At 48.9% G+C, this 26449-nt stretch overlaps 1 protein-coding gene across 1 annotated transcript; it reads left to right on the forward strand.

Moving 5' to 3' along the window:
- The first annotated feature begins 20834 nt into the window (after positions 1-20834).
- LOC144157900 (galactose-3-O-sulfotransferase 2-like) lies at positions 20835-25741 on the forward strand. Its single transcript, XM_077688616.1, has 2 exons — positions 20835-21526; positions 25173-25741. Exons 1-2 carry the CDS (start codon positions 20838-20840, stop codon positions 25657-25659), a joined length of 1176 nt encoding a protein of 391 aa, XP_077544742.1. The 5' UTR covers positions 20835-20837; the 3' UTR covers positions 25660-25741.
- The last annotated feature ends 708 nt before the right edge of the window (positions 25742-26449 follow it).

Here is a 26449-nt window from a genome sequence, read left to right on the forward strand (position 1 = left end):
CGGTTGTTTGCGCCGGCTGCGCCGCTGCTCGAAATTCGAGAAGCCCAGAGTCGAGGCGGCGCGTCAGTTGTGCCCGAAATCCCGAAAAAGGCGGCCTGCAAGAGGAACAAAGCAGGAACGATACGTACGATAGACATCGCCAGTGGACTGCCCGAGCCCCGGCTCTGGGGCACCAGTAACATGGCATGAATAGACACCCTGCTCATACCGAGAAACAATTTAAAGGCAGCGACGGCTGTGTTATTTATTGGCAAGCCATTCGTTTCAAGGCCGGATCGCTTTGACGGCGCGAGCTTAGACCCTGCGTCGCATTCCCCCGACAGGTTGGCGCCAGGCATCGCGAACCCTGGGACTTACGTGAGAGAAGGCACGTAGTGAAAGGCGTGGTTAAAGCAGACCAACGGACACTATGGGAGAGACGGGTGCGCAGAAGGTGAATGGTGCATTTGGACCGGGGCTGGACATCTTGAAATCAACCAATCGTACTTTAGGGAAGAGGGAAAACCTCGCATTACGATTGGACAGGACAGTATTGTTTTTTTATGTTGCAAAGTGTTTGTAACGTCATGTACATAGTATGTAAAGTCAGTGGAAATAGCGTTACTTCTGGTGTAACATAAATGACTTCGCCGCTGTCGTCTCGTTAAGATGCCAACAGATAGAAGCAACGAGTTTTCCTTGGCCTAGCGTTGGCGCACGATCCAAGTCTCATTTCACCAGCTTGGTGAACGAAAGGAAATAGCTAAAAGAGAAGATGTCCACTCGAAAGCATCAAAGTGGTGCGTCCAAACGAAAGGCAAAGTTGGAAAGAGAAGAGCGTGAAAAGAAGCTGCCAAAGATGACGAAATATCTGTTGAGTGCAGCTTCCGTGAAGTCGTGTCATTGCTCCAGTACGACTTCGTTTCAAAATCCTGAGTGTGCCGGGAGTGCTTCTGTGGAGGACTTATCGACTCCATCACAACGATTCCCCGGTGAGCAGCAAGACTTCACTCCCCTTGGTTCACCGGGTTCTGCGCAAAGGACGGCAACCTCCTCCGTTTCTACCTGTGAGCAACCGACGTCAAGCAAGCCCTGTCCTGTCCCTACGCAAGCAACATCCATGCCACTCGGTGCAACCCCTGCCATGGAGTTCCACGTGTGCGTTCTGCCCCACCCGATTTCTACTGCTTCTGATCAACTGGCGCCACACCTCTCCAATCAGCCCGCTGATGACGAGCTCCAGCAAACGACGCTCAAAGACCCCGCTGACTTTTTTCACGGTAGCTCGACTGCGGATCATCTTCCCGCGTGCCTCGACAGGACGGATCAGCTGGCGTCTTGTGGCGACAAACTACAGGACCCACAGCAGCAAGAGGTAGGCCCCGAGATTCTGCAAAGTGACCCAGCTAAGTGGCCGGACATTATTACTGATAATTTTCGGGGCGAATGCATTGAGAAGGGGCCGTTGTATTTTCAAAATCGGGCAGAAAGTTTTCCGTCTTCCGAAAGACAATACAAAACTCAGAAACGCTATATGTCACCTCATCTTTTCGCGAGAAAGGCTGTCAATGGGGAGGCATACGAGCGACATTGGTTAATTTATTCGAAGTCCAAAGGCTGTGCTTACTGTTTCATGTGTAAACTCTTTTCGAGCAACCCGAGTTCTTTCACCACGCACGGATTTTCTGATTGGAAAAGAGGAGAAGAAAAGGTTTCCGCGCATGAAAACAGTGTCGAACACCGGAACTGCGTGGCAGCATGGCTAACCCGCTCTAACTCGAGCAGCACAATTGACAAGGAGCTGGTTAAACACCTGGTCACTCAGACCGCTTACTGGACAGAGGTGATGAAGCGCGTAGTCGTAGTGATCAAGCTTCTAGCTGAGCGTGGCCTGGCGTTTAGGGGCAGCGAGGAGGTTTTTGGCTCCCCGAGAAATGGCAATTATATGGGAGTACTTGAAGCCATTGCCCAGTTTGATCCCTTCCTAGAGGAGCACATCAAACGCTATGGGAACAAGGGGAAAGGCCACCCATCTTACTTGTCAAAAACAATTTGTGACGAATTCGTCGAGCTCATGGCCAAGGCTGTCAAGGACAGGCTCACTGACGAAGTAAAAAGGGCAAAGTACTTCTCTCTAATTGTTGATTCGACTCCAGACCTTACTCACGTTGATCAGCTGTCAGTGGTTTTACGGTACTGTTTAAATGCGAAAGTGCACGAACGCTTTCTGGGGTTTGTTCCCATTGAATCCCACACTGGCTTGTACCTTTTTGATACCGTGATGTCCCTACTGACAACCAACGGCATCTCAATTGGCAACTGTAGGGGGCAAGCGTATGACAACGCGAGTAACATGTCAGGCAAATACAAAGGACTGCAAGCACAAATCAAACAGCTCAACAATTTGGCAGTATACGTCCCGTGCGCTGGTCACTCACTGAACTTAGTTGGCGCATGTAGCGTTGACAGTTGCCTTGAGGCCGTCAAATTCTTCAGTGTCACTCAAAGACTGTACGTGTTCTTTGCTGCCTCCCCCAAGCGGTGGAAATGTCTTCTGGACAGCATGGATTCCACTGGGGAACACCTCGTACTAAAAAGCCTTTCTCAGACCAGGTGGTCAAGACATGCTGAATCATGCAAGGCTATTATGAAAAATTTCAGTGCAATTTTGCGTTGCCTTGAACACATCGCGAAGAACGAGGAAGAAAACGGTGACACTAGGAGTGAAGCGTGCTCGCTCCTTAAGAAAATGGCAAAACTGGAGACGGCATTCATGGCGATTTTCTGGTGTGAAATCTTGGAGCGTTTTGACAAGACGAGCGTAGCACTTCAGAAACCAGGCTTAGACATTTCAACCGCTGTAGACCTTCTGAGCTCCCTGGAAGGCTTTGTTGATTCGTTGCGACCTCTTTTTGATACCTTCGAGGCGAGAGCACGCAAGCTGAGTTCTAGTCAGTGCTATCAGGATGAAAGCAAACGCATCGCTTTGAGTAAGTACCCGGACGGGAAAAGCGATAGTACGCTGCGTGGTAGAAAAAAGTTTCTTGTAGAGACCTATAATGTAGTACTTGACTGTCTAGGCTCTGCTCTGCGAGTGCGAAAGGCTGCCTACGCTGATCTTTGCGAGAAGTTCGGATTCTTAAAATTGCTGACGGAAAATGGAAGCATGATCTCTCTTGCACAGCAAGCGGAGAGATTGGTGGAGACCTACCCAAACGATTTGGAGCCAGTATTTCCGGCTGAAATCGTTCAGTTTGCGAACTTTCTGCAAAGCTCTGTGTGCCAAGACACGAGTGCCCTGGGTATAATAAAGTTGCTACACGAAAGACAACTGATTAACGTGTTCCCGAACCTTTCCATTGCATTAAGAATGTATCTAAGCATACCCGTGGCGAACTGTGAGAGCGAGCGATCGTTTTCCAAGTTGTCACTGATAAAAAATCGCCTTCGTTCAAACCTTCTGGACGACAAGTTGAACTCGCTTGCTATCATGTCCATTGAACGTGACCTTGTAAGAGACCTATCTTTCGAACAAACTATATCGGATTTTGCCAAGGCAAAGGCCCGAAAGATGCCGTTTTAAAAGAGCACTGTTAGCGCTATACATGAGTGCCCGTGAGATTTTTTCTTGTGTCTTCTCCCAACCTGCATGAGTAAACGTTGAACTGTAACCCAAAAAAGGGTACGTCTTCTTGTTCATCTTTGTTTGTTGTTCTTGCAATGTAACTCCCGCTTTTAATCATCCGTAGTAGTCTGTTTTCTTCTCTCGAATCATTACAAATGGCGTTCGTTCGCACCACGTGTATTTGGTGTCCTCTTTTCTTCGTTTGTTAACTGAGCCATTATCAAAGAAATGCTTTATAATTAAAGTTTGTCATTTAATCTGAAGTATATTGTCCATTTTCTTGTGCTTGCAAGCTCTTAAAATGAATATATACCGAATCTACTATGTACTTATTGCATAACATGAATAACAATTTCCGCACTGTGATGCTTCCGTTGAATTCCAATAAACACTGTTCTTGATACAACGGCATGTCTCCTCACGAGATTATAGATTTAGGGGCCCACATAAAACCAAACGCTTAAGAAAACATATCTAGATAAATCGAATTCACATAGTAAACATAGCTGTGGTGTTTTCACTGGGTGTTTTTCTTTTTTTCTTGAGCTGGACCAAACTGTACCAATGGCCGCTCTGTGGTTTACGGCCACGGAACGGACACGTATCGCGAGTTACGACGGTCGTGTTAGTGACTGCGTTTGTGTTGTGTGTTGCAAAAACAGATCTGATGCATCACTATCGCATGAATCCCATTAATCGTACTTTGTTCTTTTGTAATTGGAATACCTTTTTTAAAATAAAAAACTGCTTTTAGCTGAAATAAAACAAAATGGTACATTTTAGTAGTGGAGCGGGGGGAGGGTGGGGACGGAGGCTTTAAGAGAGAGAGAGAGAGAGAGAGAAAGAGATATTTTTATTTCGGGTAAAAAAAGGCGTAGGGGATGCAGGGGGGCGGGTGGGGGGGGGGAGTCGAGGGCCGACACTAGCGCAGTAGCCCAGGGCCCCCATTTTGCTTAATCCGGCCCTGCTAGTTGCCCAGATTGTGGTGGTGTGCTGCTGCTGAAGCAGCTTCTGTACTTGTTTGTGTGCGTGTGTGACCCCTTTTACATGTGTGCTTTGTCCTTTGTAGATTCATGTGTTGTCTATATCTGTAGTTTTCCTCTGTAATGTTAATTTTCTCAATGTGCAACTCCTTTTTTTATCTTATTCCCCTTTTTCCTTTTTTTTCTCTTTTGTGTTTTATATTTACCCTTGTGCGTGTTACATACATTGTAATGTCAACCTTCTCCCCTATCCTCCTATTCCTATGTATTCTTTTCTCCCTATCCACCCCCTCCCCCCCTACACCAGCAGGCATTCCGGTGTCCGCCCCCTAGGCGAGACAATTTACGCCTGTTGGTGGATTTTCCTTTTCCTAAGAACAATAAATACATACATACATTTTTACTAGGCCACAGGAAGGAGCAGCTTCGACGGCGGAATTTTCCCTGTTAGCTGTGCTTTGTGTTGCCTTGTTAACTTCAGGCCAGAAGTCAGTCGGCTACGGTTGAAGCGAAGGCTCAAGATGGTTTAGCCACATCATTGACTTCCTATTCATGTGTTCGGGTTTCACGTTAGTCCGTGGACAATTTTAGAGCTGTTAATAACGCACACAAAGGAAGTCGTATGTCAATGCACCACTGTGTCCTTCCCTCAGTCATGTCTGCATTAACCTCTATAACACTGCCATCTAAGTGCACAGTAGGCAGATCAAATGACAGTGATCAGCTTGTCCAGTCAAGGGATTGAGTGAGCTTTGCGCGTTCAGCCGCTCCTTTAGCACAAAAAATAGGCCCCCTTGCAAATTTTACTGCCGCTTTCAAGGAAAAAAACCGCATGTTTTCTAAAGAGCTCCGCATGGTGCAAGTCTCGTTATATGCACAGGTACGCACAAAAGGTATGCGATGATATCGTGCCTTGATTCTCCTATTGCTTCGCACCTGCAATGATGAAAGAGCACCACCTTTGGCGTACTACAACGCCCACCTTGTTAGCTCAACTCTGAAAGAGTAAGAATATCGTACTGACGACAGCTGAACGCAATCAACGCACCACCTATGCATTGCTGTCGACAATAAAAGCCTGAATCTCCTTCCGACGGCAGTGCGTCAAGCTGTGTTTTAGTTCAATTGAAGTAGAAACAATATTGTTAGGGGCTGTGGGTATTCCAGTAGTTGTAGTAGGTACAGGCCCACGCAGAAGTAAACGGAGCACGGGAGAGGTTGCCGAACTGCATCGCTGCGCCGCGTATGGGCGCCGAGGGGAACCAAGGAACGCCGTTTTGAGAGTGTGTTGGCACTGCCCCCGCCGCCGTAACTGATACGTGTAATCACTGCTCTGCTGGCGTGTCATGCTGGGCATGACGGTCTTGCAAAGGCGGCGCCGTGCCATAGAGGGGCGCTGGTTCCATTACTGCTCGGAGGCATCAGCAGCGACCGAATCCGCCGCTGTTGAACTAGATGAAGCTACGCGCGCTCGTAAACGTGTCTTGTTGCGCGCTCTTAAGCAAGGTATAAAATTGTAGGCCGCTGCGGTTCGCCATTGTGTGTGATTGCGATGTAATTAGTTGTAATACGACGACCATATTGCCCGGGACAGTATAGAATGCACATTTACAGAAAATGTGTTCATCGAAAACAAAAATCTCGTTTTTACATTTTTTTATCTTGGGTTTCTCTCAAGTTATTGCTGCCACTCAGTTCAGCTCTGTTAGGACGAAAAGAAAATAGAAAACGCCCATGCGGTGGAAATTGTCTGCGGTAAAGAACGCTCTAAATAGTGGATACAATCGCTGTCTTCTATTTCAGCGGGCCTCATGGATCGTGCGCATTAAAACCGACGTTGTTATTTTAAACGAGCACCTTCTACTAGTTAAGAAAAGGTTACATCTTTGAATTAGGTTCTTTGGCGCTGTTACGTCGATGGTAAGGTAAAGAAAATATTGATTAGCCGACGCTTCGACCAGCGCCATTAAAAAAATCAGTGCCCTACCCCTATGTAAAGGATGGGCAGCGGAGCTGCGGAGCGTCAAGTTAGAGTCGTCTTAGCGCCTCATTATCATATAATTTATTTCCAGATAGTTGCGGTAAAACAACACTTGCAGCCGTTTTCGGTAACCAACCTCCCTCAGTAGACGGCCATCTATTGATAGTAGAAAGTCATGCTGTGTGGTTTAAACACTCATTGCTAAGAACACCAAATTTGGAGCCGTTTTCTGTAATCATAATCCCCCGAGGCGCCCTACCATGGTTCTCGGTCGGCCCGTGGTCGACTGTTCTCGTAGCAAGAAGTCACGGAACATCAGCGTCTCTCCCGGTCCTGCTAACAGCCTCGACCATGCATCCCTCACCAACGGGAAGGGACGCCTAATGCAAAACCTTCAGAGCAATGCCGGCGTCAGTCGTTCCCTGCTACACAAAATCCGTCCCTCTCATTCGCCTTCCCCCGACTATCCCCTCGGTGACACTTTCACTCATAGCATGTAGCCTGTCCCCATAACCCATCCACCCCTCTGCTGCACTGAGCAGTTGTACGACGCGCTGGGCCACTCGCAACAGGGGGTGCAGTTAACGGGATTTCTCTCTCTCTCTCCCACAGTAGATGGCAATTCTTCGCGGCGCAACAACCAATGCGGGAAAGACAGCCTGCAAAGACGAAGATTACACCCATTCTTTGAAAGTTGGCTTTATCTATAACCACAAATGCACTATAGGATACATGACTTTAGTGGAAATATAAGCAGTCTTCTGTAAAATATGGAGGTCGTTGGACTACTTTTATGTTTTTATGATTTTTTCCGTCACTGAGCTCTATTTTGGGGATGGGGGGAGGGGCGGAAAAACTTGCTCCAGAAGAAGTGTGGTGCGATACCACACCCGACTGTCGTAAAGCTCAGCCCTAGCAAAGCTCAGCTGTTAGAAACTCCTTGCCTGACTCTGTAGCAGAGGGATAGTTATTTCAATGAGGCCAATATTTCTGAGGGTCCGTGAGCACAAATGAAAAACATACCGAGTGTTGACGATTCTGGATAACTTTGATTTGGATATTTACGTACGGCCAGATGATAAAGATCACCATCGCGTTCCCGTAACTAATTTTAGGGGCTTTATTTTCCTTATTTATTCTCTCTAGTTTTAGGGGTGCGGCATATTTTTTCTTTTTTAAAAATTTCTTATTAACATTTTTGCACACCGGCAGGAGTTCGTGACATCCTAATGGGGTTTATGAACACTCATGACCTCACCTACAAGCAGAGGCCAGCTTTTGAAGGCGCCCTTGCTGTCACCGTCCGCCTTCCGTGCACATCGCAATCTTTGCCGCTTGCACGAGTCCCTTTCATCTCTAGGTCATCGTCTTCCGTGGGTGGTGCTTCAGCGGCTCAGCATGGGGTCCAGTAAACAATCTGCGACCCAATCATTCAAGTTAACGGGTCTTGAGCGGGCCACTCAGGAGCCGGTTTTGGGTGAGAGCTTCATATACCTTGGCTGCAAATGTGGAGGAGGGCGAAGTGCAGCTCCTTTATGCACACGTGTGGCTGTTTTAGCTCCTCGCTCCTCTCACAATCTGTTGGAAGCACACAATGCACAAGCGTTCTCTGCCCCCTCGGAGTGCCCTTCGAGATTCGAGATAATTGCCCCTACGAAGGCGTGCGGATGTGAATGGCTGCGTACTGCCATTCCATGTCCCCGAAACGTGCTAGCTCCTTGCGCAGCCGACAGTCGAGGTGCTACTCTTCGGAGCTCACCCAATGTGAGCTTCGTCATGCAGCGAATAGATCTGTCCCCATTTGCGGTGGGCGAACAAAATCGCCGAAGGACGGAAATTTTCAAGGAGTGAGTTTGGTTTCTGTAAACCGATGTATCTTTTCTTTTATCAAAACTATACAAAAACAAAATATATCACAATAGCCTGGTCAGACTATTCTAGCTTAGATCGAGTATGTCTCCCAGGTTCTCAGCAGCGGTTGGTGTTCTGTGAATGCGCGGGGCCCAAACGAGGGACTCATTAGGCTTCCACGCATTTCCGACTATAACCCGCATCCAGCCAAGTCATCGACAAGGAGCTCTTCGCTAACGCCCTAAACGGGCTCTTCAAAGACGGGTCCTCAATGCTACATAGTGCCTCAAATGAGTCCGTATATTTGACGGAAGGCCCGGTGTTGTCTGGTCACCTTAGCCCAGTTTGGCGTTGCCAGTGGCCTGTCGAGCATGATTTAGTGGGCGTCTACCTCCCTCCCTATTCCCCCTCTTCCCCCTCCAGTGACCTTCGGTCCTCCCCTTCCTAATAAAATAATTTATCATCATCATCAAAGACGGGCGCTACATCTTGCAACAAGACCCATGCCCCTTCCGCACTTTCAAAGCCGGTAAGACGGGTGGACTGAACATGTTCTACAAGCGGGGGGATATTTTGGACCTCATGATGTTTAAAACAATATGAATTCGATAACTTCTTACCAGCGGCGGTGATTAAGCTTGGGCTAGGTTCGGTGGCGTTAGCTAGCAAAACAAAATATCAAGAAAAAGAAGTCCGCCGCCTGTAAAGGGTGCTCCCCCGCAGATTGGGCATTATAACAGTGAAGCGGGCTTTCGAGCCTGTTCGGCTGTGAGCACAGGGGGCGCATGCGTGTGCGCACCCGTTACTGATACCATTATTAAGGTAACAGTCTGTTTGGGATACTAAAACTAAAAAAAAATATTGGCGCAGCTTGCATTATAGTGGTGCAAGGCTGGAGAAACAGCGGCGCTGGGGGTCGACCTAGCTTGTGTCCCCCTTGGATCCACTGTCAGTTAGGGGGACACACCGGACAAGACTTGTAAAATCCAGCTAAGCTTGGCCTCACCCCTCAGCCCTTAGCTTACCCTAGCAAGAACATCGAAAAACCTGACAAAACTTAGCAAAGCCTAGAAAAACTTTGCAGAACTTAGCAACACCGGACAAGGTGACCCCAAGCTCGGCTGTTTCTATTTTTTTTTGCAACTGTACATCTATTCTACACCCTTTCAGCTACACCGGACGAGGCTCGGCCAACCCCCAGCTCCGCTGTTTTTTTCTTTTTTTTTGCAATTTTACAGCCATTCCACACCCTTTAAACACCCTACAAGAAAACAAGGGTGTTGCAGTCGCTCAGCACCCTTTTTGGCAGGCAAAAAGAGTGTAAAGCTAGAAATTAGGGTGTTGGAATTCAAGAAAATGGGCGCAGTGACTTCCCAACATTCTAATTCCACTTACACCCTGCACCTTTTGTAGGCAATAAGGGTGCACAGAGTTTAGTATGTATATGGCAATTTTAACTTTAAAAGTTCAGATTCACGTGTCACGTACCAGATCTAAACTTGGGCCATGAAGCGCACCACATAAGGAAATGAGCGGTCATTGCAGACGAACAACTTTTTTGTTATTGAACATTTTTTAAGTGGTGGGGAGAAGGATATGATGAGATGTCTTGTACTTCGCACTGCAATTATATATGCATACATAGCCTTAACGAATCAACACCTGAACATCTTTTCCACCCCGGGCCCCGCCCCTTCAACACCTTACTAAGAACCAAGGGTGCTGAAGTTTTAAATGCGAATGCATTTCTTAGTCGAGCCATGTCAGGCGCCGTGCGGCGTCCACGCGCCCGCAGGTGTTATCTCTCCGCTCTCACCCCCTCTCCCATAGCAACAGCTGCGAGCGCGCGCGCTCCTCCTCTCCCCTAGCAACCGGAGCAGCTGGTGCGGGCGGATCAGCGGCGAGTGAGTGGAGAGGAGGAGCGCGCTCGGGCGTGTGAGGGCGCTCGCATCGCGGGAGCTCGCCGGAGCTCCAGCGTGTGTGGGAGTGTGTAGGTGAGAGTAGGCGCGGTGGTTCGGTGCTTCTCCTCTCGACGCTCGCCCCACTCTCCCACGCCCGCATGCTTCTCAAAGACCCTTTGACTGTGCACTTTACCGACCACAAGGCAGTGATCGTGGCCGTCAAGTACAACGACAACACAAACAGGTGTTAAATAAATGGTTACGCTACAAATCACCGTCTCGTCATTAATTATAAATTCCGCGCACTCTCGCGCAAAAGAAATGCATTCGCATTTCCTCACGATTCCCACGATTCCCTTCGGGGAGGTGGGGTGAATTTTTTTTCCACACCCCTTCAAACCCTTACCAAGAACAAAGCGTGCTGAAGTTGGTCAACACCATTTTTTCACACAAGAAGGGTGTAGAGCTACGAATAAGGGTGTCGAGATTCAAACAAGAGGATGTAATGGCTTCCCAACACCATTTTCCGCTTATACTACCCCCTTTCTGGCCAGAAATGGTGTAAAAAGTTTAGTGCGTAAGGCTAAGATTAGCAGCACGTCGGTTTTTTTGCACCCCAAGTGTACAAGACGGAATCATTTGGCCCATGCACGGTGGCCCCATGTCGTTGTCTGCGTGTCGTGCGATGTGTCGTTTGCAATAACGTACGTATGGATGAATGGATGGAGGGAGAAGGTAGCGGCTAACCGCATTTTTTGCGATAAATGACATAACGATTTTTAAGCGAAAGACATGAGAAGACGGTCGCTGTAAAGAGACATGTGTGCATGTGTGGGTGCGTGTGTGTGTGCGTGTGATTGTGGTTGTGTGTGCGTGTGTGTGTGGGTGTGCGTATGTGCATTTGTGTGTTTGCGCGTGTGTATGTGTGTGTGCACATGTACGCGTGCGTGCGTATGTGTGTGCATGCGTGCGTGTGTGTTTTCGTGCGGGCGTGTGTGTGCGTGTGTGTGTACGTGTGTATGTGTGTGAGTGCGTGTGCGGGTGTGTATGTGTGTCTGTGTGTGTGCGTGCGTGTGTACGTGCGTGTGTATGTGTGTCTGTGTGTGTGCACATGTACGCATGCGTGCGTACGTGTGTGTGCGTGCGTGCGTGTGTGTGCGTGTGTGGGTGTGTGGGTGGGTGTGCGTGCGTGTGTGTGTACGTCCGTGTGCGTGTGTGTGTGCACATGTGGGTGTCCGTGCGTATCTGTGTGCGTGTGCGTGGGTGGGTGTACGTGCGTGCATGCGTGTGTGTGTGTGTGTGTGTGTGTGTGTGTGTGTGTGTGTGTGTGTGTGTGTGTGCGCGCGTGGGTGCGTGCGCGCATGTGAAATGGGAGGGATGGAGGGAATCGAAGGGCCTAGCGGGTACGTTGGCCATACGTTCTCTGCCCCCTAACTCGTGTCCTGATGACCCCCTTACGAAGAGACTAACTTCCTACGTGCTCTAGGTGCATTTTAAATTGGCCTGGCAAGGGTGGTGTGACATGGGTTTTGCACCCGTCCGCCTCAGATATAACTGACCATCTCCAACGAGGCCCATCACGACTGACTGATTGCCACCACCTCCTTCTCTTCCCTTCAGATCTTTTCCCAACTACGGTCCTGTGGCCTTCCCCATCCCACTAAATGTTATTCAATTCAATACGATAACGTCGCGAACTTCGCCAGGCAGATTTGCATGAAAAGGGTCACATAAGGGCCCTCGAATGCTGTGGAGGAAGACCACCCTGAAGAAACCTAGGGAGGCTAACCTGGGAGTCGTTTGCTGGCTTCCCTAGAAAGAAAGACCTCACGTGGAACATAAAGGAAAGGAAAAATCTGAGATTTTCTCCCTCTTTCACAGCAACAAGAAACCAGTGAACGTTTTTTCCACTGTGTTATTGGGAGATTTCATTGCGTAATATAAATTGAAATTGAAAAGTGAGCCCAGCGTAGGGCATCAAATGCAATGAGTCCGCTAAATGGCGACGTCGCAGAAGCTGTGACTGACCGCGTCTTTGGCCGGCAGCCGGTTAACTGGATTGGCCACGGGCAGTTTCGGTGCGATGTCATCCGAGTCGGCGTGCAAATCCGTGACGATGTGAATCAGCGACTTCTGAGCGCGGGAAAGATGGTTATAACCGGCGCCAAATTGTTTCGAAGGGCGTCACTATATATGGTACACAAGGTTCTGATAAACCGGCCGATTTCAGTGTCACACGTGGAAAAAGCCCTCAGCTTGACAACAATCCCGTAAACGTTGAAACGGCACAATACAGGCTGTTATGATTCTGTGGGCCGCAACCATGTTCGCGCGTCCTGCAATTTTTTGCGAGTGCAAGCCTGCCTCGGACAAATCACAACATGCCGCAGAACGGCCGATGCAAGGGCGCCTCGCTGTCGGCGTGATTCGAACTTCGGCGTCTTGAGATGCAGGAACGTGGAAATAATATGGAGCACAATACACGAGCACATGTATGTCATCGTCCCCTGGTCTCGTAATCTTGTATTTACACTGCAGTTTAAACAACGAAATCCCAGGAAGCCAACATTCACAACCATTTCATGTTGTACCTCCTAAGCTGAAAAGTTATAATTCATTTGTCCGAGGAAGATTTTAAAGGTCTTCACAAGAGCACATGATTAAACATTGAGATGCTACACTGCAGGTTCACTTACAACAGAAGGTACTAAAAATTTTGCATATTTTAATACTGGCCTTCACACCTGCTCTTGAAGCCTGTAAGTTGGAAGCAATCTAATGCTTGCTCTACATCGGTTACTCTGGCTAGTGTCGTAGCAATAAAGCATCTCGCAATCAGAGAAATTTGTTTAGACTTAGAGCCACGAAATAAGCTACGCTACCATCTATCGCCAATAAATGTGCATTTTGGAATGACCAGATGTGAAAACTGACTTACAGGGGCAATATCTCATCCTACGTTTTTTTTTAGTTAAAAAGTGGCACACTGCACAAGTAAAAGTGGTATTGCGATTACCCCGGCCGGTACACGCGCGCGCTTCTAGGAAATCTCGTAGCTCTGCACCGAATTTTTCTTTGATTTTCTCATCGTTCTTGAAAAAAGCAAGAAACCTAATTGCAGAGGTATTTCAGTGTCGGAGAAATAATGAGTAAGACGTCCTCCAAGTCTGGTGATTGGTTGGTGGGGCGCAGAAGTAATTTTAAAGTCACACAGAGGAGGAAATGTTGAAGTTTGTAAGAATAAAGGAACCAGCGCAGGAAAAACCTCGGGGCGATACCATGGACACGGTCAGGCAGGCACGCTCCGCATTCTTAAAAAAAAACATCGTCATGGAAGACACCCGTCAAAACTGAAATAATTACAACAGGAAACAACAGTACCAGCCGTTTCGTGCGTCGCCTGCTGCTAGGCGCCGGCACTCAGCTTCTTACAGGGAATTCCTTAGGAGGCGACGAGCGAGGCCAAGCCTACTCGCTGCAACAACAAATTCCCTAAATGTCCCTAACTTTTGTCCCTAACTGACAGTAGTTCCAGGAGCCAATCAAAAGGTAGAATATTTTCCTCCTTTTGGGCGCATGCGGTATTGAAGACTGCGCGTCCAGCGGCGAAGGTCAGGTGGTCGTCCTGGGTGGTACCCAATGGCCCTCATGTGACGAACTCGTGCTGCCTGGAGGCCCGAGCATGAGCCCAGGAGGTGGTCCAGGGTCGCTTCAGTGGCAGGGGCCTTACAGAAGGGGCACGTTTCTGGGGGAAATTGCGTCCTCCATGAGGCTTTTATCGCCGGGCTCAAAGTTGCGCCCACGCGGATTCTCGAAAGCGCCACCTCCTCGCGGCGGGTTAAACCGCCGGGAAGGTTCCACGCGGGGGTAGAAGGGCACGCGTGGAACGCCGGAGAGACTCCTTACGAATGATGAGGGGGTCACTCTGCGACAACTGGAGCAGGGGTAGCGGCCTAGTCACCCTCTGGGGATGGTAGGCCGCGTCAGCGTCAGTGTGGGCAGGTGTCGAACGTCTATTCCAAAGAACTCGCACGGGACACGGGAATGAGTTCACAATGCGATGCAAAGTCAGCCTGTTCATTAAGCAGTGACCCTTTCTGTCCTGGAACCCAGATGAAGCAGGTGTCGAGCAAATCGGAAGGCACTAGATAGTTGAATTCACGAATAATGGTGGAATTTTCGGATGATGACAGACCCTCAAAGATTTTTGGCACGTATCCACAAGGGGGTATTGGCCAGGGCTTAATCAATTGCTGAAATTCTCTAGGACCTCAAGATACTAATTTATTGCAGGAAAGAACGAGGCCGTAATATGAAACTTCGCTATGATTAAAACCCTAATTATTCATAAATTCTTACACTTCCGCAATTCAAGTTACGTGAAGCAGAAATAAAAATTTGGATACAATTATATATATCCCTTTTTGCATACCCGAAATTTCTGGCGTAAATAGATAATATTTGTGGAACCGATAAAGTCAACCCCAAACGCTCAATTGGGTGTCTCAAAAGCAGCTGTCTAGCTGCCGAGACGCGGCGACAGGCGAGGAAAAATGTTTGATTGTTTCAGGGACCTCGCACCGCACACATAGTTCCGTATGTGAAAGCCCTGTTCTAAACAGACAGAAAAAGCACGAGCGTTTCGTTTTCTTCTTTGATCTTTTTCCTCGTGTCAGTATTGCATCGTACCCACGTAGGGGATTGGCCAGGATTTGTGAGTGGACTGTTTGAGAGTGTGAACAAATAACACATACGCTATGGTGCGCAATAATTTTCGCCTAATGGACCTTATTATGCTTAAAGCAGATTGAACCCGACACAAATACTGTCCGGGCTGAGCTTCCGTTTCACAATCAATGTCGACGACAAGGTCGGCCGGCTGGTGTTCTTGGTGGTCTTGATCGGCGAGCGGCGCAGTGAAGCCATACGGAAGACACTGCCAAAACGTTGCAGAAAGCGTCACAAAACCGGGCCAGGAGGATGGCGAAAGGAAAACAGCACTTTTGAATTGATTTTTATAGCAAATAAATTCGCTCAAATGCATCCATAGCAGCCAAAGCCTGGCTTATGGACTCCAGACTTTAATTGGTCAACTATTCGCACCATGTTTACAAATCGATTTTATTTCCTTTTAGTCTTAAGTTCTCAGTACAGTGTTTTCATGGATAGGCTAAATCTACCCGCTACATGAATTGCTATCAGACTTTTTCAAACTGTGTTTTCCTAAGCATGCAGACAAACACTACAGCTCATGCAGTAAAGTACTCATCTAGCAATTTTAGTCTCTTCCCGACACTACCCAACCCCCTGTCAATCACATCAACGCACTAGAAACAGGAGATGGCTCCAGCTACCGAGTAATGCATTGTCGTTCTATTTTTCTCCTTCGTGCATGAAGCTAACATTGCTTGGTGCTGAATTCTGAGTTCTGTCAATTTCACGTCCGTTTCAAAGTATGCATTACCAAAGAGCACTGATTGGCTGAAAGCAGACAACCCGGATGTGACAAAGGACAAGCAAAGCGGGGTGTCAATTTCTGCGTGTGTGACTCGTCAGAAGCATCGAAAGTGTCATCACGTCAGATCGAAACGGACATGTTTGAGTCGGAAAACACGGAAAATGCTACCCCCGCTCTTGATCCGATGTCTTCAGGCCACTACACGTCTCTTTGCGAGGCGAAGAACCGTTTCGAAACAAGTAAGCGGAATCTGGCATGTGTGCGATCGCCAGGTTAGGGGCCTGGTCAACATTAGGAGTTTGAGTAAGGTCAGGATTAGACGCCCATCGGTAGCTTCGCACACCGAGTGGACAACACAAAATTGTTTGCCTTTGGGCGTTGTCCACTTGTCGCGCGGTGGGCCGATTGCAGACAGACAGATAGATGGATGCAATCCGAAAACAGTTAATCTTATTTGGTTGAACTAAATGGCATTCTGATCCCTGGATAACCGGAGGCAGAAATTTTAGGGAGAAATACTCCTATATTTTCACCGCCGAGCAGACGTACTGAGACAAAGAAAAATATTCTAGTGTGTTTTCGCGTACGTCCATGTGTTCAAAGAGACAGTGGAGGACAGAGGGCGATTGAGTGGTCCGGCCTGTGCATTGGTCATACATTCATTTAACCGTGACTGCCTGACAGCTTTGCCAAACAACGGTCGCCTAAGGGTCTTTGAATGCTGTGGCAGAAGGCTAGGCATCGCTTCCGGAAAACTAACCTCAGGGAGGGGGGTACGGGGACAGTTTGCCGAGAAAATATCTTAGGGAGGCTAACTAAGGGGGGACGATTTAGCCCGTCTTTTTAAAGAGAACATCGTACCGAATCATCATCATCATTTATTATACCCTTAAGGGCCCCTTTCGGGGTATAATAGGGGGGAGCAAATACAGAAATTCCACAGCAGGTGATGGTCAATGGTACAGGCGTAGAAGGTAGGCAGATTCATAAAGAAATGGCAGCAACACAGCAAATATATGTACATATGCACCTAAAGGAGCTGTAACAATAAAATAAGGAGTGATTACTCGTTTCAAAATAATTAATATAAGCCATTGATTGGCCACATCAACCAATCAATCCCACACATATCACTCATACACAAGCCCACACAATCACACACACACAATCCCACTCATAGCAGTCATTGACATAGAGTCACTGACCGCGTGGAGTGGTCAAACCATTTCGTCAGGCGGGCAGCTCATACACAAGGCCAAAGCCGAACGCCTAGCGCAGTCCCCGCGCGGACAACATTCCAGTGTCCTTGCTTCGTCGCCCCGCAGTTGTGCGCGAGCGCTCGCCGGCACAACGAGGCAGTCGCTGATCCCCTGAGGGACGCCGTCCGCCGCCGGACTCGCGGGAAGAATGTGAGGAATTGAGAAGTAGATGACCTAATCCATCTTTCAAGAAAAAAAGGAACATGAAACCCGTGAAATTCATTTTTTTATTGTAAGGTATCGTTACGTGTTACACATATCGAAGCGGTGTAGCCTTGCAACAAGCAGGGGGAAAGAAATGTGACAAAGCCGCCGCGTAAGCAGCGGCGGCTTAGCGCATTTATGGCAGGCAGGCTAGATTGGCCTTGGTAAGGCCTTCCCGTCAGAATATCCAAGCCCACGACATTGTTGACCATTGACCTCTGCTCTCAGACCTGGAATGATGCTTGGGGGCGCTAGTTGGTCACTCTGAGCGAAGTCTTTTCGTCGGGCGTCCGGATGTGCGAAAGACGCGGCAAAGCCAGTAGATTTCGGAGTCGCCCGCGAAAAGCGCCCTCGCATGAGCATTATGGAAAAAAATGCAGCCAATGCTCCAGACACTGGCCGAAGTCATGTAGAACCGCGAAACCAGCCGGTACCAAAGGGTGACCACTTCGTGCATGCATAGGGCGCCGTGGGATCTCAGGCACGCGCCAGGCCGGAATAAGCCATCTTGATGTTTCCTTCTACGTCGACGAGCAGGTTTTGGGGCTTGGGCTCTCCGGGCAGGATGCGGTTCGATTGGCATTTGGCGGTGCCCTGCAAGAGCTATCACAGCTCTTCCCAAGGTTCACAGCCAGTAGAGTCTTGCACGACCGACTTTGTCGATGTGCTCCTTTAGAACTTCCATCTTTTATTCGAACACTGGGTAGAGTCTTATGCAGTTGGGAAAGTCATCGACAAGACCAGTACCTTTTAGGTGTCGGAGTTCCTTCGGGAACGAGGTTCCTTGTATCGCGGTGCTCGGTACCCCTTCGCGTATGTTCTCCAGCGGATTTTGGTCAGGGCGATATACCTTCCCGGATCCCCTTTTCGAGCCTTGTACACAATGCCGTTGGGGCCTTGAAGGTTTTCTCAAACTCCTGAAGCTTTTCGTCAGGTCCTTTCGCGGTGTAGACTTGAGCGCAGAGATGAAATTCCAAGGCTTGGCCGCGTACGCACCGAATGCCTGGCACGCAGTGGTTGTTGTTGGTCCTTTAAATATGGCACATACCCAATCAGGGGATCGGCCATTCAACAGAGGATGGTGAAAAAGAAAACAATTCTTATTTAATTACGGAGCGCTAAGAAAAGATAGTTTAGAACGGTTTGAAAGCGTTTTGCACCCGTAAACGACAGAAAAACAACAACTGAATATTGAAGGCGAGAGTAAGCGATACCAATCATAATGTGAATCGGTCAGAATTTTCAATGGTTGCCCGGGAGCCTAAAATATTGTCGTGTGCCACCCAGGCGTCCTTTTCTTATCGTTATAATTCATGGTCCCTTGTGGTATTTCAGGCACGCAAACAACATCACATATGCGATTTTATAGCTATCGCTGTGAACATGTTGAATCCTACAAGTACCTAACGATCTGTCCTTGACACTTCATATCACTGAATATGATATCGTTCTCAGGTAAAGCACTCGGTTTTCTAAGACGTCACATTCGCCGTGATCCGAAGCCTGTTAAACTACTCGCCTATAGATTCACTGCTCGATCCAAACTCGAATAAGCGTCTCCTATCTAAAACCCACACTGATCATGCCTCAGCGAAAGACGCACCTTCCGTGCTTTGCCTCCGCCGTCCACGAGATGTGTTCTGCGTTTGATGCTCGCAGGCTCTTTTTCGGAGCGAGATGCATCGCCACTTCCACCGTGTCCTGGTCACCTGCGTGGCGTTACTGTCGGCGTCTCTACTCGGAATGTTGTTCGTCACGAGGTAAGCCCGCTTTATTCCTCTTTCCGCGAACGAGCGCAGTGCGCGAACGCTCTGGGTATAGTGTGACGAAGAAGCTAAGCAACGGCTGCTGAACGCGCGCCGTTGGCTTTTGCTCAAGAATGTTGCCGAAGTTTGGTCCCAAATCTTGCAACGAGTTTCCTCAACACGAGTGTCTGTACCCACGCCTTGAGGAATAGGACCCGATGCACTGTCTAAAATACGTTCGGACCACGTTTTGTGCACACAGCCTGTTTCTCAGCCTAGAGTTCTTCAATATGTGTGGGCCTCATTTGCCCACGTGTGGAGACTGTGGAAGACAGCTGAAAGTCATGAGTGCGTGGTAGCTTGGCTCTATTGAGGGAGCACATTTCTCTCGCAATGGCAACATTACCGCCCACGGCCTTAGGTGTGCAATATTTATTTGAATGGGGCCTACGTTTACACTGACTGACTGAAAAACATTTCTTTACAGACGTTTTTACAGGGAGGGTGGGGAGCTGTCCTTAAGGGGCCACCCCGTACAATGACTAGGTGGGCTCCCCCTAGGTGAGGGCCCGTTGGGCCGTCAGTTCAGAGCAGCCGAGCAGGGCTGCCTCCCTGTCCTTCTGGAAAGGGTTGGGTAGAGGGGGTAGGTTTGGAGTTTTTTGGCACGCCCACACCATGTGCAAAATCTCAGAGGAATCTTCCTCACAGTGTGGGAACTTCCCTGTGTAAGTGGGGTCGAAGTGTTTTAAGACTGCCCGGCACAAGAGAGTTTTGGTATAAAGGCGAAGGAGGATGCGCTCCTCCGCCTTCGTGAGGCCTCTACAGTGCTCGGGATAGAAGGAATGGCCGGATCGATAAAAGTGTGCGACCTCCTTAAAGGTACAAGCAGGATTGGGATAATGGTCCGTATCGCTAGGGGACGAGCGATGATGCCCGGACAGTGAGCGCACGGGCAGCGGCTTCAGCCGCCTCGTTACCCTCAAGGCCAATGTGAGCCGGAGCCCATATGATCGTTCGATTCGTGGGGGCACCCAGATAGTTACTGTTTTGCAGAATTTTGTAAGCAAATTACGGAATGCACTCCTGTTCGATATTGCGGCAGGCAGCCCTTGAGTCGATGATAATGAGCCGCGAGTCCTGATCTGGGGCGGCTAGCGCGATGGCAATCTCCTCCGCCTGTGTAATGTTGTGTGCACGGAAAGTGAGTCCGTTCACTGCGGTGTTTTGGTGGACGACCGCGGCAGTGTACCAACCCCCGTGGTGGAGGCCGGAGGCGTCTACGTAAAAGACTCCGTTTTTACGACCATAGCGGTGAACCAATGCTTCTGCCCGCTCGACGCGTCGGCCACTGTGGTCATCTCGTGTCGTGTTGGCCAGAAGAGGCCGCACTTGGTTCAATGAGGCAGTCTGTATACAATGTGTAAACGCTTCACCGATCCCGCAGGTTATGTGATCCAAACGTATATATGTGATCAATCTTAAGGGTTTGCCAAGATATCCGAAGCATATCCATTCGCTCACTCACTAAAAAAGTTTAAACAAAAATCAGCGCATCGGCAGTAACTAAGAAAGACGGGATACCAGGCAGTGAATACTGGAAATGCTGAAAGTTGGTTGTAGAAAATAAAAAAAATTTTCAAACATGACTTTAGTAGATAACAAGATGATGTCAAAAGCACGAACGACGGGAAGAACTAGGAAAGGACCAGCGATTGTGAGTTCAAATCCTTGATCTTCCTTTCAAATGAATCTAGGGGATCCAAGATCCGTGCACTGCCTTTCATTTAAGATCGCTTTGCATTCAAGAAACCTGATCGCGTGTTCTCTGTCGCTCCCGTGCGCAGGACCCAGATGCAGCAGTACGCCAGGTCTGCCATCACGTGGCCCGGGAACACGCCGTACCCGCTGTCGTGCGCGCCTCCGCGCACCAACATCGTCTTCCTCAAGACGCACAAGTGCGCCAGCTCGACGGTGATGAACATCTTGCTTCGCTTCGGCAGCGCACACAACCTCAACTTCGTGCTGCCCAAGTCGAAGAAGACGCACTACCTGGGCCATCCGCAGCCCTTCAACCGCAAGCTGGTGGCCGACCTGCCCCCTTGCAACATGACCTACAACATCCTCACGCACCACACGCGCTTCAACTTCGAAGAGATGCGGCAGCTCATGCCCCACGACACGCTCTACATCACCATCCTCCGCAGGCCCGATTCGCTGTTCGAGTCCCTCTACTCCTACTGCAACTTCTCCTCCATCTTCAAGAGGAACCTCACGGCGTTCGTTCGTGACACCAATCTCACGGCGTACCTTTCGGGGCATCGCTTAGTCAAGGAGAGCGTGGGGCTGAACCAGATGTCCTTCGACCTGGGCTACGACGGTCTGTATGATTCGGAGGCCGCGGTGGACAAGTTCGTGCTCGGAATCGACACCACTTTCGACCTTGTCATGCTGTTCGAGAGGCTGGACGAATCACTTGTCCTCCTCAAGCACCTCCTCTGCTGGAACACCACGGACATGGTGGCGCTGAAAGTCAACTCCAGGTACGCGGTGCTCTTTTTTTTTCGGAAGCGTGTTGTGTGGGTTGTGTCGTCGTACGCGCGGAAGAGAATTCCGTTTGCTGCCCCGTTTATGACTGCAGACTGCAGTGACGGTCTTGCAAAGATACGAATTAGGATATATAGAATACAGTTTCCAAGCAGTTTTTGCGCTCTTAATGCCAGTAATCTCTGCTTCAGTGGATTGGGGTGGCCTTCTGGCTTCGAACAGAAGTATACATAGGTAAACATATTTTAATGCTGCAATTGGCGGGGTGATTCATACATGACAAATTTATATGAAACAAAGGAAATAGTAAGTATACTTAAGCGGCAAAGCACAGGTTTCAGCCAATGCCGACATCGTTCTTCTAATAAAGAAACATTCAAGTGAATGTTGCGAATTCCGTTAGTCACTGCCTCTAGGCAAAAAAAAACTGCATGGAAAAGGCACTAGGGAACTACAGAAAGGTTAGAGGGGACCTAAGCGATCTGTCATGATGTGAGAATGCGTGAGCGTCAGTTATAGGCTAGTTCTATAAGCAGGTGTTTCTGGGAGGGTGTGTTCACATCGCTGCCAATAATGGCAATTGCAAAAATCAGCAAAGAGTTTGCCGCGGCTGTTTTCATCTTTCACTCGCCAATCCCCCTGAATGCCTGTGTTAGAACTGTGGGTTGGTATTTGCGCCTGAGCCAAATTTGTGAGTTTTCCGTCAGCTTCTGATGGTAGTTGTCACAGTTATTGGTGAATCCCCCTGAATAGGTATGCGAGAATTGTGGCTGGGCATTTTGAAGTCGCAGTCAGGTAGAAATAGGTGAATGAGTACCGAAACTAAGAAAGGGAAGGGAAGATGTCCTCGAAACGCCTCGCCTCCTCAGACGGTGGCCGTAGAGATTAGGCGGCGAACGAGGCTAGTTGGGAGAGAGTTTTTCGGTGAATCAGCCATTAGCTTCTGATGGCTGCTGTCATTGTTACTGGCAAATCCACCTGAGTGGGTATGTTGTTAGGCCGTCGCATCCAACGGGAATTTCGCTGACGGCTTCGCGCTACGCTTCTCTGGGGACCCCGCTTTTTCCCCCGACTTAGCCAACCAAAGCGAGTGCTAGGCTGAACCATTAAAAGCGTGTTCGAAAGTATACCCACGTACTTCTAAAAAGCGACGACGATAGTTGGACACCAAGCTTTCTCGTGACAGATAGTCGCCGTCTTCACGCGGTGCGGTGCGGGGTTTCTCTAATTTTGCCCGTTCATGCCCCTCTCTCCAAATCCAAACCGCTTCTGCCATGTCGGCAATGTCGGAACAGCAACCGTCAGGCAATCGGATAAACACCGGCTTCACAACGCGAGGGGACCCAGGCTCGATTCCAGCCAGGGGAAACATTTTTTACTGCGAAGCAGTTTGCATTCCGGTGTCATCGATTTACTCGGCGCCGCTCCGGGGCCCCTCCTCACCACCACTGGCACCTCTTTCACAACTATTTTATTTGCCGCCCTCGCTGGTGCCCCTTTAGCAAGTTGCGCAGTCGGCAGCTAACGGCGGTATGCGGTTATCAGATGATTGCAGAAAGTAATCTCAAGCGCGGATGGGCGTAAAAAATGCACTGACGATATTACTACAATCTCTAATATGAAATTTGTGCGCAGCGCGAGCTGCAGTTCTTTCGGTCACGGCGCATTTCTGTTGCGTCTCAGGAAGTGTTCGCCTGATCAGTGAACATAAGGCGGCGTGCTACACTCTGCTGCTACCTCGCAAAGCCCCGCCGCCGCCGGCCAGCATTTTGCAAATCGTGTTTGAACCTCCCGCGCAAATGTCACGTGGTTCGGATTACCCCGTACATGGTAGCTGCGAGGATGTTGTTGCCTATCGCGTTTAAACCTCCTGCGCAAACGTCACGTGGTTTGGATATGCGAAGAATAGAACAGCGTTTGGGGAAGTGTCAAGGGAAGGGCGCTCCTTTGTGGCGACACATGAAACACGTGTGAGGGAAAGGCAGTGAGAGAGATGGCGCCGTAGCCGCACGTGCCGTAGCCCACTTTACTGTTCACCCTTCACTAGACGCTCCTCTCCGTTCCCTTTCTTTCGTCGCTGCTGCCTTCGCTCTCAAACAGACACCGCTCCCGCGAAACCCATTTAACGGCTGCCAAGGGGCTGCCCCCTAAAACGACCGAAACTCGCCGTCGTGGCGTCTGTCACTTCTAAGCGCGCGCACATGACCGGTTGCCGGTTTATGCGTGCGAAGGTTTGTAGTGAAGAATAGAGGAGGGGAGGCGTGCAAGCGCAGCTATAGGTGTAACGCCCGTACTGATGGATGGCATGTCTGTTGTGCTGGTGCGAGATTTAAACGCGGATGTAAAACGGCCCAGTGGCACCTGTGCAGAGTACTCAGTGGTAGAGTGGATTGGTTTGTGTATTAGGCTATGTTCAGATTATCGACGCAAAACCCTTATCGTGATCTATGGACGTAAAAAATGCCATGTCACGCAGTTCGGTTGGCTGAGACGTCAAATAACGTAATTCGTTAACGTCATTAGGAAAGTTGCGGTAACTATCTGAATCCGGCCTTACAAAAACAGTAAGATGGTTACGACGCGGGAGGGACACAGGCAGTTACATGTTAATCTGCAAGAACGAAGCTTGGATCCGTTACCGGTTCATTCAGCTAATTGTCTAGGAAATATGCTCCATCGCAAATTACGATAAACGTGTCTTATTTCGTGCACTCCGTGGACTGCGTCCAGCTTTGCCGGTCATCCTTCTTCGCAGAGTGGAAGGGCACTACTTTTTTTTCCTTAACTTCACCTGTTTTCGTGGTACAGACGCCATCAGTGAGAACACTAAACCTTCACTTCAAAAGAACCTGAAGGGCTTATCTCCTATCGTGTTAAAAAATACCTTGTGATGTGTAGATTCCGGCTTGGGTTAGATAGGTGCCAAGCTGGGTTCAAATCTCAGAAGCAATGGTGTTGTTCGTTTAATGTGTTCGCGTCCGTAACTTTTTTTTCTGTAGTTGAAAATTCAAGTTCGGCTAGTTTTGATAATTTTAAGTCGCTTCCATCAACCTTATTTCAGTTTCAATGCTTTCGTCCATTCAGGACGGTTCCGCCTACTTTGACCATTTTTTTAACATTATCGCCAATTTATCTGCTCGAGGCTTGTTTCGGTTCATTTTTATCAGGTTTGGGTGGTTTTGCTTACTTATTAGGGTAGCTTCGGATACGGATATTGGTAGCAAAACAAGCACAGCCTAGCTATGCTTTGCTAGCAGTGGTAAGCTTATTGCGCATTATTCTTTATAATAGGGTTGTTTTACGTCAGCTTCAGCTGCTCTTTATCCAGGGTAGGATGATTGTGCCTGTACGTCTATGCGGTGCATATAGACCCCACGTATAGCTCAATTGAGCTACAAATTATCATACATGCACGTTCTGACCATAAAACCATTGCCAGGGAATGGGGAGGATCGTATCGCTGGCAGAAACGAAGTCAGCAAGTCAAGTATGGTAATATCTACTGTGGGCGCAAAAACTGTCCGTTCAGTGTTTTTCTCCACAAGGCAGGTGTCTCCGAATTGCGATCGGAGTACATTTTCTGTGTGACATTTCGAAGGTGCGCAAGCCCACTGTACATGTATCCCGTTTCTCCCCACTCAGGTACAGCGCATACAAAGAAGTGCTCTCAGACGACACCAAAAAGCGGCTTCTGCAACTCAACTCGGTCGACTGGAAGTTGTACAAGCACTTCGCGAAGGTCTTCGACGACCGGGTCAAGGCCTTCGGCGAGGACCGCATGGCCCAGGAGGTGGCGATGCTGCGGGCCGCCCAGCGAGAGTACTACGACCGCTGCGTCATGGCTGAAGAGCCCATGGAGAACGTTTCCACCATAAAGAAGCGCAAGGACGTCGTGGCATTCAAGTCCAACAACACGAGCAAACTCTGTCGCCGCCTCACCTGGACGGAGCTCGAATTCCACGAGCAGGTCAAGAAGACACAGGAGAAGAGGATGCGGAAGTGTCTGGCGCGCCACATGAAAGCGCGCTCCAGAAAACATACCGCTCCTGGCGCAGGCAAGGGCAGCTCCAAATCGAAAGCCGCCAAGAGTTCAACCCTCCGGCGTAGACGAACAAAAAATGGCGTTTGAACGCAGAGAGCCCCAGGTCACGCAAGAGCCGTCGGCGTTGTTCATCTCCATTCTTTTGTTGGTGGTGAATGACCAAAGACACTTTGATAGAGCGATCTGTACAACGATGTGCCTTGGACACTCTGCGCTTGGTTCGTTTCTGAAGGTGTTTCACGTAACGCCTCAGTCCCCAAACGCTGTTCAACGAACTCTGCATGTGACTTTCGAAGCGTTGATGAGTTTTTTTTTTTTTTTTCCCTTGCGCCTTAGTTTACAAGCGTTGTGCCCTGGTTGGTACAGTGTGGGTCTCGCGACTGATAATCGCTCGGGAGTGTACGAAGAAACAAGACTATTTTTTTCGTTGTTATGTGGCGCATACGTGGTTCTTGATCTAGAAAGACTGCTTCACTGCGACAGCTTGCTTATAATTAAAAGTTCGAAGAGCGCTTTTGGCTTTGCCGTGACGGGGGTATGTTAACGTTAAGTACTCATAAAATACACTTGAATATGTACTGTACTTTTGTTGAACCATTTTTTGGGGGGCTTTTGTGGTAATTGCCCAAGAGGCTTTATCAAAGTGGGGCAACCTCAAGTATAACCAAGTGACTCGAGGTTGCTCGAACAGCCACGAGTCGACTACTCCTTTAAAAAAAATTCCAGGTCACTTTTTTGCGTTTCTCATGCTGAGAACTGACCGGGAATTATGTTTTAACCTGTTTTTCCGTCATGACCCTTCACCGCTGTACACGGTATTACAGACTGGCAAAGGATTTATGGAAGCAAAGCAAATGAAATTTTACATAAAGTTGTG

This window comes from Haemaphysalis longicornis, unplaced genomic scaffold (assembly GCF_048455015.1).
Source record: "Haemaphysalis longicornis isolate Haplotype H1 unplaced genomic scaffold, Haemaphysalis longicornis Haplotype H1 scaffold_10, whole genome shotgun sequence".
NCBI classification, from domain to species: Eukaryota; Metazoa; Arthropoda; class Arachnida; order Ixodida; family Ixodidae; genus Haemaphysalis; species Haemaphysalis longicornis.

Bases quoted from the DNA above. Each gene is read 5' to 3' on its own strand.
- LOC144157900 (XM_077688616.1), top strand. From the start codon at position 20,838: ATGCAGCAGTACGCCAGGTCTGCCATCACGTGGCCCGGGAACACGCCG. The intron at 21,527-25,172 runs GTACGCGGTGCT...CTCCCCACTCAG, and splicing joins GCGCTGAAAGTCAACTCCAG to GTACAGCGCATACAAAGAAG.